General features: G+C 47.4%; 1 protein-coding gene across 1 annotated transcript in view; it reads left to right on the forward strand.

Annotated features, from left to right (window-relative positions):
- The window catches only part of LOC132590613 (pleckstrin homology domain-containing family H member 1-like), a gene marked incomplete at its 5' end in the record, with an annotated part of 85,812 nt that overhangs the window by 42,195 nt on the left and 24,963 nt on the right, over nucleotides 1-18,654 (forward strand). Inside the window, 2 exons of the mRNA XM_060263586.1 lie at nucleotides 4,404-4,577; nucleotides 6,253-6,350. Coding sequence (XP_060119569.1) covers nucleotides 4,404-4,577; nucleotides 6,253-6,350 — 272 coding nt within the window. The remainder of the gene's footprint in view (nucleotides 1-4,403; nucleotides 4,578-6,252; nucleotides 6,351-18,654) is intronic.

Genomic DNA, 18,654 nt, shown 5'->3' on the forward strand with positions numbered 1-18,654 from the left:
AGTGCAAAGCTTTTTTTTGTAAGAGATAGAGGTTAGTTTTTGGTTCTGATGACTGCAAGCATTGCCCCATATATATATGTGTGTGTGTGTGTGTGTGTATATATATATATATATATATATATATATATATATACGCACACACACTATAACACTTTTGTTCTAGCTTTTAAAAAATGACAAGAAATTGAAGAGTTTAAGGATTAGATGTTGTGGTAGCAATAATTGGCAAATATGATAATTTAATATGAAACCCCAGAGGATAAAAAATGTTTGGTTCTTAAATATTTGGGGCAGCTTATAACAAAGAAAAAATTGTCAAAGCTTGGGGTTATTTGACTTTTTAAAGCTAGGCTGTATTGTAATTTTTCAAAATTAAAGCAAGACTTCTTAATCACCTGTGTCTGGACCAGAGACATGCAGTCAGAAGTTTACTGATTGAAATCCAACATAATATCATAGCTTACCCAAATCTAGAATTATTTCTAACATTCAGGAGCAGCCAAAAACCTTCTCAGCTGACAGTTATTCCAGTGTCTTTCTGTCTGGTTTCAATTGCATGGTCTGTAGGTAGGGTTGCCAAGTCCAATTCAAGAAATATCTGGGGACTTTGGGGGTAGAGCCAGGAGACTTTGGGGGTGGGGCCATGAGCAAGGTTGGAACAAGTACAATTGAACTCCAGAGGGAGTTCTGGCTATCACATTGAAAGGGACTGCACATCTTTTCAATGCCTTCCCTCCATTAGAAATAATGAAGGATAGGGGCGCCTTCTTTAGGGGCTTATAGATTTGCCCCCCCTGGTCCAATCCTTTTGAAACTTGGAGGTTGTTTTGAGGAAAGGCATCAGATGCTATGCTGCAAATTTGGTGCCTCTACATCAAAGCACACACCCCCCAGAGCCCCAGACACCCGCGGAACAATTTTCCATTATTCCCTATGGGAATCGTTCTCCATAGGGAATAATAGAGTGCCCAGTAGACATTTCCCTCCCCCTCCCCCACTTTCTAAAGTTTTCTAAAGCGGGGAAAGGGCCACCAACCCGGGGAATCCTCTGCCCCCATCTGGGGATTGGCAACCCTCCCCCTCTCTCTCTCCCTCTCACACACACAGTTTGGGGTAGTGAGCCAGTTTGGTGTAGTGGTTAAGTGTGTAGACTCTTATCTGGGAGAACCAGGTTTGATTCCCCACTCCTCCACTTGCACTTGCTGGAATGGCCTTGGATCAGCCATAGCTCTGGCAGAGGTTGTCCTTGAAAGGGCAGCTGCTGTGAGAACCCTCTCAGCCGCACTCACCTCACAGGGTGTCTGTTGTAGGGGGCAAAGATATGGGAGATTGTAAGCCGCTCTGAGTCTCTGATTCAGAGAGAAGGCAGGGTATAAATCTGCAATTCCTCTTCTTCTTCTTCTTCACACTTACTGGGTCTGGTTACTTGCTCTGAAAACGAAAGCAAAACAAACGGAAGCTGCTGCTAACCCTTCCCCATGAAGTGCTTCCTGTTTCCTGCTTCCTGCTCAACTTTAAAGGCACACAAACAATAGAAACACACACATACATTTTAAAATGGGACCTGTTTGCAGGTTTCTAAACCTCCCGGAGCTCTAGAAATACATGGTGGCTGTGGGGGTGGGGCTTCCCCCACCAGCCAGCTGGCTGGGGGCAGGAGGAAGCCTGTAAAACCGGGGGATCCCCCGCTGGGACCTAGAGATTGGGAAGCCTATCTGTAGGAGTTAGAGACAGGAGAACCAATGAGGAGTTCAGTAGATATATGCTTGATAGGGACTTCATTGGACAAGAACAATTACTTCATCTTCAAATCGCACAAGATAATCCTGAATGGGGATTTCTATGTACAGAGTTGCCATTTTCCACCAATAACTGAACCTTCTTTGTGGTTTGGGGAGTCTTTGAAAAATTTGTTATAAGCATGGCTTCTGTGTTTACATAAATTATTTCAATCTCTGGGACTGTACTTGCTTGGCAAAGGCTTTGTTGTCAAGTCGGCAGGTTCAATAACAAGTTGTTATTGAAACAAAGAAACTAGTTTATTGATACTGATACTTGAGGTTAAACCAGCATTGAAAGACTAAAGAATAATCTGTAAAGGCATTGCATATATGGGACACTTCAAAGGAATTCCTAAGGGGGGAGGATTATGCAGGGCACATTCACACATTGATGTTACCAGTTCGTTCTCAGGCCTGAGTGGCCTTGATCGTAGCAGGCTCCTGACTCCCTTCTGGGCCAGGCCTGAGAAGGCGCAGATAAGGCTTTCACATCGTTCCATTTCAAAGCAAGGACACTACTACAGAAAGGGAGGGGTAGGGAAGGTACAAGCTAGCAGCAATTGAATACACTTTGGTTCTACCCAGAATGCTCTCTGACTGAGCCAGAGTTACAGACAGACTTGACATTTGTTGTACCCATAATTTCACTGAATGGCCCTTTTAAGAAGTGAGTGGTAGTAGGTCTGCTCTTAAAATGCCTCTTCCAAATTTGCTATTTCCTTTTCACTATGTTTGACCATTAACCTGGCAGCTAAGGAGCCAGTTGACACTTCTGCAAGTCCTGTTTGGCCCAGAGGCCTCCAGTTGCTACCTTTGTCTGAGATGTTCTGGTGGTAGGATCTAAAAAAACAACAACAGGAGAGTATGCTAACTTCCTGAACTGTGTACTGAAAAGTCAAAGTTTAACAAAAATGACTACATAGAGGAATCCTAATAGTCCTGAGGGGAATAAATGAAGGTCCTGCTTGTGGCGCCGCAGAGTCCTTAGCTATGCTTTGAGCAATCATGTTTGGCTTTTTCTCTTTGCCCATCTTATTCAGGTGCAAGGGGCCATGCAGAGGTTTGTCTAAGATGGGCATCCCATCTCAGGAGCCCTCTAGCTCCCCCCCCCCCCCCCATCTTCTCCCTCTTACCTCCATCAGCCATGGAGCAGGCAAGGGCCTTGCTAGTTGCCACAACTCTGGTCACTGCTCCCAGAGTATATCCTTCCCTTCACCTTTCCAATCAGTGCCCCTCCACTGGTGAGGGCATTGCCAGGTGAACAATCAAATTTGAGGCATGAGGACCCAGGCAGGTGAAACCAAACTGTTGAATGAGGTGAGTAATAACAAAACAGGGGGGGGGACCCTTAACAGTTGATACATTTTCAAATAATGGGGCAATATTAATGCATAAGGGAGCCAGAAAGAAAACAACACAGTCTCCTAATGCAGCTGCCTCACTGATCCTCGCTGTACGTGGCCCTTCCGGGATCCTCTCCTGCTAGTACAGGGGTAGCCAAATTTGCTTAATGAAAGAGCCACATAGAATAAATGTCAGATGTTTGAGAGCCACAAGACATGAACAGTGTTCCCTTTAAGTTGAGTCAGTGTGAGCTAGCTCACAGATTTTTAGCCTCCAGCTCACACATTTTTGTCTTAGCTCAGGAAAAATGGCCCCAGAGCACAATAATTTATGCAGTGGCTCACAACTTTAATGCCAGTAGCTCACAAACTAGAATTTTTGTTCACAAGTCTCTGCAGTTTAGAGGGAACACTGGACATGAACATAAGATGTTTGAGAGCCATAGGGTGGGCAGGCAAGCAGGCAGGAAAAGATGGAGGGAGGGAGAGGTGGAAAGAAAGCAACTTTAACTTTAAATGCATTCTCTAAGCTGCCAGCCAATGGTGTGGTGGGAGCTTGGAGAACCACACAATATGTGTGAAAGAATCACATGTGGCTCCTGAGCCACAGTTTGGCCACCCCTGTGCTAGTAGCACTGAGCTTTTGGGAGAAGAACACCTTCCTTCTATAGGGAGGCCTTATACTATTGCTGTCAAGGTCCAGCATCCTTCATGGCAGTGGGCCTTCTCTTTCCCCCCCATTTTTATCCCAATTCAGTCATAAGTCTTAGAGGGTGCCTGGGAAATGTAGGCCTAGAGGGAAAATTCCAGCAAGGCCCCAGACCTCCCAGTCGGATAGATGCTTCCTTGAGGCCTGTAGGCCACTCATTCCTCAGCCTTAGGCCCAGAATCAGGTCACCATCTCACAGAGCAGCACCCACACAAAGGTGAATGCAAAGTTACTTTTATTGTTACATCTGCCTTTCCAGGATCAAAGGACAGCATCAATGGTGATGTCTTCTGAAGATACGTGAAGGCATGTTGATAAAAACAGATAGGGTATTCCCTCTTGGATGAGGATTCCTGTCCTTTGTCAGAAGCAGCATACAAAGAAATAATCCCACAGACATGCCCAAAGCCACTGTACGATATATTTTTTTTTTACTCTGTAAAATAAAAAATACAAAACAATGTTCAGTGAAGCCCTACATGGGGTTATAAATAAAAGTGTTTCATTGCTGGTAAGGAAACTGAAAATCTTCTCCCAGATTTCAACTTTTTCTTCTTCCCCCAATTTCAGTCTTGCCAGCTGTTTATCAACGTCCCTGTAGAAGCTCCTTCCATTGACTACCATGTGTCACTAGCCCAGACCGCCCTACAAGTTTGCCTGACCCACAATGAGCTACAGAATGAAATTTATTGTCAGCTAGTTAAACAGACAAGCAGACCAGCTCAGAACCACTCAGTCATTCAAGTAAGAGTCCTTCCGTTCATTATGTTTGGCAATTCAGTGTGCTGATTGATATATTGGAGACTTAAACAGCACATTAACTGATTACTTCATAATATTTTATAGGGATGGGCATGAACTGGCTCACAAGCCAAAATTTAGGACAAACTAGGGCCAGTTTGGAGCTCAAGAACTAATGTTTGGGGAAGGTGCATTCCCCAAACATTTACTGGACTTTAGGCTGATTCAGTTGGGCTGTTTGGGGACAGCCATTTAACCCTTTTGTTTTGCTCCCCCTCCAGTGAACCCATTCAGCTATTTGGTTTAAATGGTTTTAAAAGTGGGAAAGCAAAACTGAAGGGTTAAATGAAGGTAGGGTTGCCAAGTCCAATTCAAGAAATATCAGGGGATTTCGGGGGCGGAGCCAGGAGACTTTTGGGGTGCAGCCAGGAGACATTGGAGGTGGAGCCAGTAGCAAGGGTGTGGCAAGCACAGTTGAACTCTGAAGGGAGTTCTGGCCATCATATTTAAAGGGACCATGCTCCTTTTAAATGCCTCCCCTCCATTTGGAATAATGAAGGATAGGGGCACCTTCTTTTGGGGCTCATAGAATTAGACCCCCTGGTCCAATCTATTTGAAACTTGGAGGGTGTTTTGAGGAGAGGCACCAGATTCTATGCTACAAATTTGGTGCCTCTACCTCAAAACAACCCCCCCCCCCCAGAGCCCCAGATACCTGCAGATCAATTCACCATTATACCCTATGGGAATTGGTCTCCATAGTGAATAATGGAGTGCCCAGCAGACATCCCCCCCCCACTTTCTGATTACCTTGAAGTGGGGGGAGGGCCTGCAAACTGGAGGATCTCCTGCCCCCACCTGGGGATTAGCAACCCTAAATGAAGGCCCTCCCAGGATCCCTGCTCCCTTTCTCCCAGCTGTGGTGAGCCATGGCCAGGAGAATGGGAGAAAGGAAGTCTTTTTCCTGGCAATCTCCCTCCCCACCCCCCTTTCTCCTGGTCCCAGCAAGTTCCAGAGTGGTCCTTGCCCCCTTTCTTCTGGCCACCATGAACCGCAAGTGGGAGAACAAGGGAACCAAACTTGCTGGACCAGTTTGGTTCATGTGGTGCCCATTTAGTTCAGTTTGGTGCAGGATTTGGTTTGTGGGCTGCCCTGAATTGCCCTTTTTGAGTTCATGCCCATCCCCAATATCTTACATTGGAAACAGAATTAATCATGACCTCCAGAACTGCCCTGATTGCTTTTGTTTTCATAATATCTTAAGCAAGTCTACTGAGAATTAAGTCCCATGTTATTCAGTGGGGCATACTCCCTGGGAAACTTCCCTAGGATTACAGTCTTAATTTGCTTAATACAGACACTGGCATGAGAATGGTGAAAAGGGCTCCTTCCAGTAAAGGTTGCTAAAAGAATTTGTTTGTGAAGACATGTGTGCCTAAGGGTGGAATCATAGTCAGTTGAACTCCACAAGTGTACGAGTGTATACTGCGGACATCTTCTATACCAATGAACATGCTTTTCAAAACATGTATTCCTTATCATCATGCAATATACATATTTCTGCCCTATGTAGCAGCTCGGTGAGAACAGGAGACAAATCACTCTGTTGTGAGAGTAACTGTTGGTGACAACAGGAATGTGGCGGTTTTAATCATTGAAAACCTGTTTTCCTCTGCAGTGCTGGCAATTACTGGCTTTGTGTGCTCCTCTCTTCTTGCCTCAGCACCATTTCCTTTGGTATGTCAAGCATCATTTGCAGCAGCATGCAGACCCCAGGTGAATAGCTTGTAAAGTTTTCCTCTCTGTTGAGTTACTTCTGAACCCTTTTTATGTTTAGCTGCATGACTGGATTAAAATGAAACATCAGTTTGCAAATGGCCCATAGTAAGACCAGCTTCACCTACAGATGCCAGAGTCTGGGGAGACCTGAGAAACCCCTGGAATTACAGCTCATTTCCAGACTATAGAGAATAGTTCCCCTGGAAAAAATTGATACTTGGGAGGGTGGATTCTGGCATTGTACTCCACTGAGGGCCTTGTCCTCCCCAGGCTCCATTCCCAAATTTCTAGGGGTTTCCCAGCCTGAATCTGACAATCTTACATAAGAGAACATAAGAACATAAGAGAAGCCATGTTGGATCAGGCCAATGGCCCATCCAGTCCAACACTCTGTGTCACACATTGGCCAATATATGTGTGTTTGTGTATATATATATATACATACATATACGCACATACACATACATACACACACACACACAGTGGCTAATAGCCACTGATGGACCTCTGCTCCATATTTTTATCCAATCCCCTCTTAAAGCTGGCTATGCTTGTAGCCACCACCACCTCCTGTGGCAGTGAATTCCACATGTTAATCACCCTTTGGGTGAAGAAGTACTTCCTTTTATCCATTTTAGCCCGACTGCTCATCAATTTCATTGAATGCCCATGAGTTCTTGTATTGGGAGAAAGGGAGAAAAGGACTTCTTTCTCTACTTTCTCCATCCCATGCATAATCTTGCAAACCTCTATCATGTCACCCCTCAGTCGACGTTTCTCCAAGCTAAAGAGCCCCAAGCGTTTTAACCTTTCTTCATAGAGAAAGTGTTCCAAACCTTTAATCATTCTAGTTGCCCTTTTCTGGACTTTTTCCAATGCTATAATATCCTTTTTGAGGTGCGGTGACTAGAATTGTACACAGTATTCTAGATGAGACCGCACCATCGATTTATACAGGGGCATTATGATACTGGCTGATTTGTTTTCAATTCCCTTCCTAATAATTCCCAGCATGGCGTTGGCCTTTTTATTGCAATTGCACACTGTCTTGACATTTTCAATGAGTTATCTACCACGACCTCAAGATCTCTCTCTTGGTCAGTCTCTGCCGGTTCACAACCCATCAACTTGTATTTGTAGCTGGGATTCTTGGCCCCAATGTGCATTACTTTGCACTTGGCCACATTGAACCTCATCTGCCATGTTGACGCCCACTCACCCAGCTTCAACAGATCCCTTTGGAGTGCCTCACAATCCTCTTTGGTTCTCACCACCCTGAACAATTTAGTGTCATCTGCAAACTTGGCCCCTTCACTGCTTACTCCCAACTCCAGATCATTAATAAACAAGTTAAAGAGCATGGGACCCAGTACTGAGCCCTGTAGCATCCCAGTGCTCCATTGTGAAGACTGCCCATTTATACTCACTCTCTGCTTCCTATTAATTAGCCAGTTTTTGATCCACAAGAGGACCTGTCCTTTTACTCCATGACTCTTGGGCTTACTAAGGAGCCTTTGATGAGGAACTTTATCAAAAGCTTTCTGGAAGTCAAGGTAAACAACATCTATTGGGTCCCCTTTGTCCACATGTTTGTTCACCCTCTCAAAGAACTGTAACAGGTTAGTGAGGCAAGATCTTCTCTTACAGAACCCATGCTGAGTCTTCCTCAATAACTCGTGTTCATCAATGTGCCTACTCATTCTGTCCTCGATAATGGTTTCTACCAACATTCCCGGTATTGAAGTCAGACTGACTGGCCTGTAATTTCCCGGATCTCCTCTGGAACCCTTTTGAAAGATGGGGGAGACATTTGCTACCTTCCAGTCCTCAGGAACGGAGGCAGATTTCAATGAAAGATTACATATTTTTGTCAGGAGATCCACAAGTTCAACTTTGAGTTCTTTCAGATGTATGCCATCCAGACCTGGTGACTTATTAGTTTTTAATTTGTCAATCAGTTGTAGGATCTTCTCTCTTGTCACCTCAATTTGACTCAGGTCTTTCAACACCCCTTCCAAAATTAGTGGTTCTGGAGCGGGCAAGCACTTCTCATCTTCCACAGTGAAGACTGAGGCAAAAAATGCATTCAGCTTCTCAGCCATTTCCCTATCCTCCTTCAGTAATCCTTTTACCCCTTGGTGATCCAAGAGCCCCACTGCCTCACTGGCTGGTTTCGTGCTTCTAATATATTTGAAGAAATTTTTATTGTTGGTCTTTATGTTTTTTGCAATATGTTCCTCATAGTCCCTTTTTGCCTGCCTGATCACAGTCTTGCATTTTATTTCAGTTTCCTCTTCACATGCCTCCTCATTTCAGAGAATTTACCCCTTTTAAAGTTAAACATGGTGGTGCTGGTCTTTTAGTGCAATTCTCTATTTATACAAATGGTGAAATCAATAACGTTATGGTCACTGCTCCCAAGCGGTGTGATCACTTTTACATCTCTCACCAAGTCTTGGCCATTACTTAGGACCAAATCCAGGATCACCCCACCCCTGGTAAGTTTTGTGACCATCTGCTCCATAAAACAGTCATTGAGAGCATCTAGAAACTCAATCTCTTTCTCTCGACCTGAACACATATTGACCCAATCAATCTGCGGGTAGTTAAAATCACCTATTACGACACAGTTTTTACGTTTAGCAGCTATCTTTAATCCTTCCATCATATTATAATCATCCTCTATCTTTTGATATCGTAGGCGATAACAAACTCCCATAGTTAAATTTCCTTTTAGGCCCTAGAAGGGAATCTAATTCTTTGACCTCAGTCTTACTGGACTGTATACCCTCTCTGACATACAGAGCCACCCCACCTCCAACCCTTCCTTCCCTATCCTTCTGATATAACTTATATCTAGGAATCACCGTGTCCCACTGATTCTCCTCATTCCACCAAGTTTCTGAAATTTCCACAATGTCTATGTTTTCCCCCAATACTAAACATTCCAACTCACCAATTTTACTTTGAACACTTCTAGCATTTGTATACAAACATCTATAATTTCCCAGGCAAGTTAGGCCCACAACCTTCCTCCTGCTGCCTCAAGACTTTGGTAGACACTCCATACTGTTTGTCACCATCTCAGTGGACAACTCTGATCCACTACCTAGTAGAAAAGTAACAGCTAACTCTTCATCTCTTTGAGATGAGTCCTCCCGAACCAGAGACATTTCATCTCCTGTCATTTTTCCCCCAAGATTTAGTTTAAAAACTGCTCTGCCACCTTTTTGATTTTAAGCGCCAGCAGCTTGGTTCCATTTGAGGAAAAGTGGAAACCGTCTCTTTTGTACAGCTCTCGCTTGTTCCAGAAAGCATTCCAGTGCCTAACAAACCCTTCCTCCCTACACCAGCGTCTCATCCACACATTGAGACTTCTAATTTGTGCCTGTCTCTCCAGCCCTGCACGTGGAACAGGTAGCACTTCTGAGAAGGCTACCTTGGAGATCCTGGCCTTAAGTCTCCTGCCTAGCAGCCTAAATTTTTCCTCCAGGACTTCACGACTGCATTTCCCCGCATCGTTGGTGCCAATATGCACCACGACCACTGGCTCCTCCCCAGCACCGTCTACAACACGCATAATGTCCGCTACCTTCACACTAGGCAGGCAAGTCACCATATGGTCAGTACGCGGTTTTGCCACTCAGCTGTCTACTTGCCTAAGGATCGAATCACCAACTACCAAGAGCCCTCCTCTCTCCCTGCCCAGGGATGGTTCCTTGGTGCAAAAGGATTCCCGCTCACCAACTGATGAAGAGGTCCCTTCTGAGGGAGTATTCCCCTTATCCTCAGCACAGTGCTCTGTTCCCTCTCGACCCTCATGCTCCCTGGCAGTAATGGGGCCACCACGTTCAGAGCGGGGCTCATCTAATACGTCCCTGAGAGTCTTCTCCGAGTGCCTAACTGACTATCTATGCTTCTCCAGGTCAGTCACCTCGGCCTCAAGGGTACGAACTCGTTCCCTGAGTTCCAGGAGCTCCTTGCATCGAGCACACACCCAAGACTTCTGTCCTGTGGGCAGATAGTCATACATGTGACACTCAGTGCAAAACACTGGAAAGCCCCAACCCCCCTGCTGACATTCTATCTTCATGATTGCTTTTTTAAAATATACAGTCCCCTTTTACATCCTGTTTATCTATGTGGCTCTCCTTCTGGAGGGTCTACTTACCTTATTGGGAACACAAGGAAAATAGGGATCTGGGTTCCTGGTCCGTACACAGCCCCCAGGCCAAGAGCCACAGGCCAAGAGCCCTTTAGCTCTCGCCCTTCGGCTCACGCCAAAGGCTCATGCCTCTGGCAAGGCGCAGCTTAATAATGCAAAGAAGGTGGGGCCTCAATCTGCCCCAGGAACACCGCCACTCCTAATCAATCAGCAACAATCACCTTCAGCCCACTCACACCAAACAAACAGCAGTTCCCCAGCAAACACAAACTCAGAATTTTCAGCCATCACACAGTCACACAAACTCAGAAATTCTCAGCAACTCCCCCAGCTGTTTAGAAAGCCAGACCTCACCCTTATAGCACTTCTTACTGGCTCTCTCTCAGAGATCTCTGAAATGTGCTCAGCCTCTGGCAAGGCGCAGCTTACCCCTCCATCCCCCCCCCCCACACAATGGAAGGGGAGACCTGGCAACCCTAACTCCACAAAGAACAGCAAACCTAAGAGAACTGCTTAAAACTTGATTTCTGAAGCAGCAGCCTCACATGGCAAGCTGTTTGTCTGAAGTGCCTCACCACAGGGATAAGTTGCTGCCATAAAGGCTGTCTCTGTGCCACTGTGTATCATTCTGATAGACAAATTGCCAATAGATGACAAGACACCTGGAGAAGATTAGAACATCATTATGGGGGAGACATGGATTTTGTAGTTTGTAAATAGCATTATGACAAGCATTACCAATGTTATGATCCTAGACCTAGCACGGCCTACAGACTCCAGGAAAGCCTGTATCAGAGCAGCTACAGGACCTACATTTTCCAGGATCCCTTCTGAGAGGGTGGGCAACAGTTTTGGAAGGAAAACTTGCCCAGAGGGGAGGGATCTGAGAGAGGAAATAATAAAAGGCCAGCTAGAGAGAGAAGTGTGTTCTTCCTGAGAATGCTGAACTGGATAGAGACTGTAGCAGGAGAGATCCCTCATCCTTGGAGGGTGAGTTGGTTTGAAATTAATAGAAGGAAACATCTAGTTAGCTGCAGCAGGGCTTTTTAAAAAAACAAACAAACAATCTTTACTGTCTTGTTTTTTCTTGTCCACTATTGCACTTAAAAAGTTACAACCCACTTATTTGTTTTTGAGCAGTCACAATATTGCCCCCCAAGATCGGAATGAAGAGTCGGACACAAGGTTTTGGTATAACTAAGGGCCATTTTATTAATTATAATAATCAGAATGGCAAGGGCACCCAAAAGCGCCGCCTGGTCAGGGCTAGGGGTCTCAACAGACCGCTCCCCTGCCATTAACGGTCGAGAGACCCAGCCCCCAGCCGGAGCTGCGAGACACAGTTCCCACCAGGCCAGCCCAGCACGGAGGCCCGCCCCAGAGGACCCAACCACCAGATGCACGTCTCAATGGAAGGCACCCTCTAGTCAAGCCTCCAGGACAATCTGCATTTTCCCCACCCCAGGTCATCAAACCCCAAGGTCAATAATGCCAGACCCCTGATTCCCCAAAAGGGGGATGCTTCGTGGTCCTCCCCTAGCTGCAACGTACCCTAACCCAGTAAAACCTGCCACCACTAAGGCCAAGTCTTACTTGTTGTAAGCCGCCCTGAGTCCGCTTGCGGAGAGGGCGGGATATAAATGTAAAGTAATAAATAAATAATAAAATAAATAGGGCTTAGCACCCACCGGGAGGCCCAAAGCCACCCGCAACCCTTGTGTCACGAGCTGGGGCCAGGCCAGGTGAAGTCCAGGGGCAATCCAAGGTCTGTAACCGGTGAGCAAGAGTGTCCAAGGTGCCAAAGCCAAATCGTCGTCCAGGTATCTTAGGTCAGAGGTTCAGAAGCCGTAGTCAGGGAGTTCAGAAGTCAAGCCAAGGTCAGGAGGTCCAAAGTCAAAAGCCGAAGTGGATGCTAGGACGTCAGGTAGATGACTAGTTGCTTCCACAAAGCCTTCTCTCAAAGCCTACAGCTATATAGCCCTCTGCTGTCTGTTGCCCATTTGGGCTAATTGCTGACTCAGAGGGCAGCCAGGATCCTGCTGGGACTCAAGCACCCTCACTCCTAGAAGGGCCAGAATCCTTTCAAAACGCAGGGCTCAGGGAGCGTCTTGCTTGTGAGCGTGCCACCCTCCTCCGATCCCTGAGGTCCTGACGAAGGCAGTCACGCACACGAGCCACCCGAGAGGGCGAGGCAGGGGGGCTTGGATCTTCTCCAGCAGGAGGCAGGGGCACTGGTGCAGGTGGCAGGAGCACAGTTTCTTCTGCAGGGCCCCCAGCACCCATGACACCTTGCTGTAAATCTCTCAAGAAAAGCATATTACCCTTTTCTGAGAGATGTACCCCGTCCCCTCTGTAGAGGTCAGGAAACTCAGTAGAGATATCCGGATGAGGCAAATAGTGGCCCAACCCTCCTTCCAAAGCCTTCCTAATTTCCTTGTTGGCTTTGTAGCAGGCCCTCTCTATACCTGCAGGGTCCCAAACAAGGCGAGGGATCATGGCGGACCACACTATCATGGTCTTCGGCCATCTCTCCTTAATATACCGAAAATCATCACGGGCCTGCCAGACTAACGCCTTGCCTTTAATTAGCCCGAGATCATTCCCTCCCAAGTGAATAATTAAAACCTGAGGAGGTAGGCCTAAACCCCCATGAAATAACAAAGGCAGCAGACCCAGCCACTGAAGGCCCCGGCACCTCTGCCACTCGATACAAACATGTTGGCTGAGCCCCAGCTGAGAGCTGACCAAAGTTCTCCGAGCCTGATGTGCAGCCCAAAACACATGACTGTGGTCACAGACAAGAACTCGGCTCCTCTGGCCAGGAACAACAGCATCTAAAAAGAAAAAACAGTCAAACAAGAACATAACCAATACCATTTCAACCAACAAGCCAACCTAGAACAAAAGTCGAATATAAGATTTGTAAGCCGAAGAACGCCAACGGCCTAAACGCTGAATGGAGGAGGAAGGATACCCCAGGGCAGCAGCTGTAGAAGCAGCACCAATCCTAAAAGAGTGGGTACCAAACCGCACCCCTGCTAACCCCAGCTTGTCTAAAGCTCTAGACGTCACAGCCCAAAACTGGTGCTTTGTGAGCGGACTACCATTGCTGTGACAAAACAAGAACCCAAATAGGCAGCCACAGCGGAAACAGGGCACAACTCCAGCTCAGAGCAAGCACCCAATTCCAGCACTGTTCCTTTGTGACCCTGGTCAGTCTTAGACTGACATACGGTAATGACCACCTTACCCACCGCCAACCTCAGGTCATTTAACCTCAAAGCTAGGGTTGCCAAGTCCAATTAAAGAAAAATCTGGGGACTTTGGGGGCGGAGCCAGGAGACTTTGGGGGTGGAGCCAGGAGACATTGGGGGTGGAGCCAGGAACAAGGATGTGACAAGCATAATTGAACTCCAAGGGAGTCCTGGCCATCACATTTAAAGGGACAGCTCACCTTTTTAAATGTATTTCTTCCATAGGAAATAATTAAGGATAGGGGCACCATCTTTTGGGGCTCATAGAATTGGACCCTCTGGTCCAATCGTTTTGAAACTTGGGGGGTATTTTGGGGAGAGGCACTAGATGCTATACTAAAAATTTGGTGCCTCTACCTCAAAAAATAGCCCCCCCAGAGCCCCCAATACCCACAGATCAATTCCCTATTATTCCCTATGGGAATTGTTCTCCATAGGGAATAATAGAGTGCCTAGTAGACATTTCCCTCCCCCACCACACGCTTTCTAAAGGGGGGGGAGGGCCTCCATACCAGGGAATCCCCCCTCCCTGCCCCCTCCCTCTCTCACACACACAAATACTTACTTGGTCTTCTTCCCTCTGCCTGCTGTGAAAACGAAAGCAAAGAAAGGGAGGGACTGTTCTCCGAAGCCCTTCCTGTTTCCTCCTTCCTGCCCAGCCTTAAAGGGGCAGACATTTTACAAACTGCTCAGGACAGACATTTTACAAACTGCTACACCAACATGAACCCTACAGGTATGTTCTCCCCCCCTCCCCCCCCCCCGCTTCCTGATTTCTGGAGACCGGGGGATGAAGCTGCGAACCCAGAAGTCTCCTGCCAAAGCGGGGGGGTTGGGAAGCCTACTCAAAGCATTACCAGAAACATCGTTTCTGGACCCAGCCACTTAACTCACTGACTCTAAGAGTCCCGAAAAAGGCTATTAAGGACATGGCGTGAAACAAAGCGGCCTCAAAAAATGAAGCACACACCGAGCCCCAAACCCCCTTCAGGCCCCTCAGAATCAGAGGGGAAATAGGCTTCCATGTATCTGGCCTAGAACCAACTTCTCTGGCCCATCCTTCCAACATCTTTTGAAGGTGAAAATCAGCTGTTTCTTCACTATAACCCAGCGCCCTGCTAGCAAACGCCAACCCAGCCAGGCACTCCCTAATAGATCGCACGGCCAATCCCTTACCATGTAGGGAAACACAGAAGTGGAGCAGCTGCTGCACTGGGAGGGGCCAAACAATGCGATACCCTACCTCAGCCCTAAAGTCCTCAAACTGTTGCACAGCACGTTCATAAGACTTCCTGGTGCTGGACGCAATGGCTAGACCTATCGCTCTGCAGGCTTTGGCTCTCCAATCAGCCATAGCTCCTGGGGCATTGGCACTGCCTCCCGATTGGCATCTGGGGCCAGCTGATGAAACCTCTCCATCTGTTTGCAAGAGAGAGCGTCAGCCACCCCGTTATTCACCCCTGGAAAGTGCTTGGCTAAAAACAATATGTTAAGCCAAACCCAAAGACCCAGCAACATCAGACATGACCTGGAGCTCGGCTTCAAGCCTCATGTCTTCTCTCCAAAATGAAACCCCATTGAAGGACTCCAAAAACTCCCACCAAACCTGCAAGTCATCCCTCATGCTGCTGGTAACCCGTGTTCTATGCTGAGGCAAGCAGAGGCCTGCCATAGCATCACATAGCCTACGAAGGAAGGCCCGCCCAGGAGCAACCACTTTGCAAGCAAAGTTAAGGTGGCCAACTAGTTACTGCAACTCTTGCAGGGTGGCCTTCCACTTACTAAGAAAAAACTGAATCGTGCTCCTTAAATCTAGTATCTTTTGTAAAGGGATCCTAGACAGCTGCAACAGGGTGTCCAGCTCGATCCCCAAAAAGACCAGTTTTGGGGCCAGACCCTCATTTTCTCCTCAGCCAGAGGAACCCCAAGTTCTGCAGCCAGCTCCACAAAGCCAGACAGCAGCCAAGTGCAACACCCCATCCCCACAGGACCTATAAAAAGGTAGTCATCTAAATAATGAACTACGTCCTGCAAACCCACTTTTTCACGCACAGCCCATTCCAAGAATGTGCTGAAACACTCAAAAGCTGAACACGATACAGAGCAGCCCATTGGCACTGCTCTGTCCATGTAAAAAGGCGAAGCCCAAGAGCTCAAAGTCAGCGGGATGCACTGGTAAAAGGCAAAATGCAGATTTAATATTGCATTTTGCCAACTCTGCCTCCGCCCCACAGCATTGTACCACGGCAATGGCCTGGTCAAAGCTGGTATACCTGACAGGGCATAAGTACTCAGGAATCCCATCGTTAACGGACTTCCCTTTGGGGAAGGAAAGATGGTGAATCAAATTAAATTCACCAGGCGCCTTTTTAGGTACCACCCCCAAGGGGGGAACCCTAAGGTTACGCACAGGGGTGTGTGAAAAAGGGCCCAAAATCCTACCTTCAGCCAACTCCTTGGCAATCTTATCTTTAACGACCTGCTCTAGCCCCTTAACAGAACTAAGATTTATTTATTTATTTATTTATTTATTTATTTATTTATTTATTTATTTATTTATTTATTTATTTTATGATTTATATCCCGCCCTTCCCAACAAGTGGCTCAGGGCGGCTGGGTTATATTCCCTGACATAAACGGAATCCGGGTCCCCTGAAAAGGGATCCTAAACCCAAACTTAAAACCTTTTAACAGGTAGCCACTATCATCCCTTCTCGGGTACCTAGATAGCCAGTGTTCAAGAGGACCCACCTTTATCGGGCTGGGCCTCTTTTCCAGCCTGATAATTTCCTCCCCCACTTCCTGGCTTGTTGTGACTCTTGGACCCCCGGACTTTCGGGCAGTTATTGAATGAGTGAGGCCCGCCACACATGGGGTATTGGTGCTTAAATTGGCAGGCCTTTCGATTACACACCTCCTGCGAACCGAACTCCCAACAAAGCAGGTGGGGTTGAACCGCCTGCCCCGCAGAACTGCGGGAAGAATTTGTTGAAGCTGAAGAGCTTACAACTGACTCAGCCACCAGATGACCGCTGTCAGAGCGGTCACCCAAATTTGGTCGCACCGGAGACATAACCTGCAGCCACAGCTGTTGGTGAATGCGGTCTCACTGCAGCAAAGGGTACAAGGCAGCCCTCATCCTGAACTCTTCGTCATACTGCAGCCAGGCGGGCCCACTAAAAGCCAAGTACCCCTTATAAATAATATCTATGTATTGTATAAGGGAAGCTGCCCTCCCTGGCTGAGACCACGCAATCACCCCCGCATTGATAAAAAAAACAGGTGGCCAATTAGCCCAGGTCCACTCAACCTTGCGCTTCTTCAATTTTTCCTTATCTTTTTCGTCCAAATCTTCCCTGTCCTTTTTCTCCAGCTCCCAAAAAAGGAGGAAGAAAATATCTACATACTATCCCTTTAAAATTTTCTCCCTGGTTGCGGGCAACAAATGGTCCCCCAGAGGCAAAGCCACATCCCCAAATGGTAAGGCGGTAAATGGAACCGCCCCATAAGGGGATGGTGCACCCCAACTCCCCATAAAGGAACCTGCCAAACCCTGTTGCCCCACACCCAGCCAAGCACCATAAGGTCTGCACTGTCGGGCTGGCCAAGCCCAGTTTGACAACTGACTGGCAGCTGTGGGGGAAGGGGACCCCACCCCCACAGCCAGAAAGGCCTGCCCAGCAGGCGAAGCCTGCCCCCAAGGTCAGGCAGACCCAGCAAAGGCCCGAGGAAACTCACCAGCCTTACCAGTAAATCCAGCAGGCACCAACAATGACCCCATTCCAGCCGCTCCTGTTGACAGGCCCACTCCACCATCTGAACCACCGAGACCCGGGAAGAGTGCACCAGACCTGCCCTCAAGCATAGACAGCCTGGTCAATACATTCGCCTGGATTGCCCTTTTGGTTGCCCTTTCTCCCACAACCCCTTCAACAGGAGGCAAACCAAACGCTTCCTCCAGTGCTCTAAGCCTCTGCACAATATTTGTATTAACCACCTCATCACTTTCGTCATTGGACGAGGAGAGCGGGGGTGGAGGCCTCTTAGCAGGGGCCTTAGGGGCCTTTGGTGCAGGTTGCTTGCCCTTTGACTTACCAGCCCCCTTTTTATCTGACATCCTTGTCCCAAAAGATAACTGCACCACTTAAAGGGCAACTAACACCAAGAAGGTAGACCCACAAAATGGCCTCCACAGAGGGCCTACTTAAAATGGCCGCCTTCCCCTGAAGAAGGAAGGGGGCCCAAAATGGCTGCTGCATAGGGTTGCCAAGTCCAATTCAAGAAATATCTGGGGACTTTGGGGGCGGAGCCAGGAGACTTTGGGGGTGGAGCCAGGAGACATTGGGGGTGGAGCCAGCGACAAGGGTGTAACAAGCATAATTGAACTCCAAGGGAGTTCTGGCTATCACATTTAAAGGGACAGCACACCTTTTCAAATGCCTTTCTTCCATAGGAAATAATGAAGGATAGGGGCACCATATTTTGGGGCTCATAGAATTGGATCCCCTTGTCCAATCGTTCTGAAACTTGGGGAGTATTTTGGGGAGAGGAACTAGATGCTATACTAAAAATTTGGTGCCTCTACCTCAAAAAATAGTCCCCCCAGAGCCCCCAATACCCGCGGATCAATTCCCAATTATTCCCTATGGGAATCGTTCTCCATAGGGAATAATAGAGTGCCCAGTAGACATTTCCCTCCCCCCCCACACACGCTTTCTAAAGCGGGGGGAGGGCCTCCAAACCTTGGAATCCCCTGCCCCCTCCCTCTCTCACACACACAAATACTTACTAGATCTTGTTCCTGCAGAATATTCCTGCTTGCTCTAAAAACGAAAGCAAAAGAAAGGGAGGGGCCGTTCTCTAAGGAAACTTACTGATCCTT

The sequence above is a fragment of the Heteronotia binoei genome, unplaced genomic scaffold (assembly GCF_032191835.1).
Source record: "Heteronotia binoei isolate CCM8104 ecotype False Entrance Well unplaced genomic scaffold, APGP_CSIRO_Hbin_v1 ptg000334l, whole genome shotgun sequence".
Taxonomy (NCBI): domain Eukaryota; kingdom Metazoa; phylum Chordata; class Lepidosauria; order Squamata; family Gekkonidae; genus Heteronotia; species Heteronotia binoei.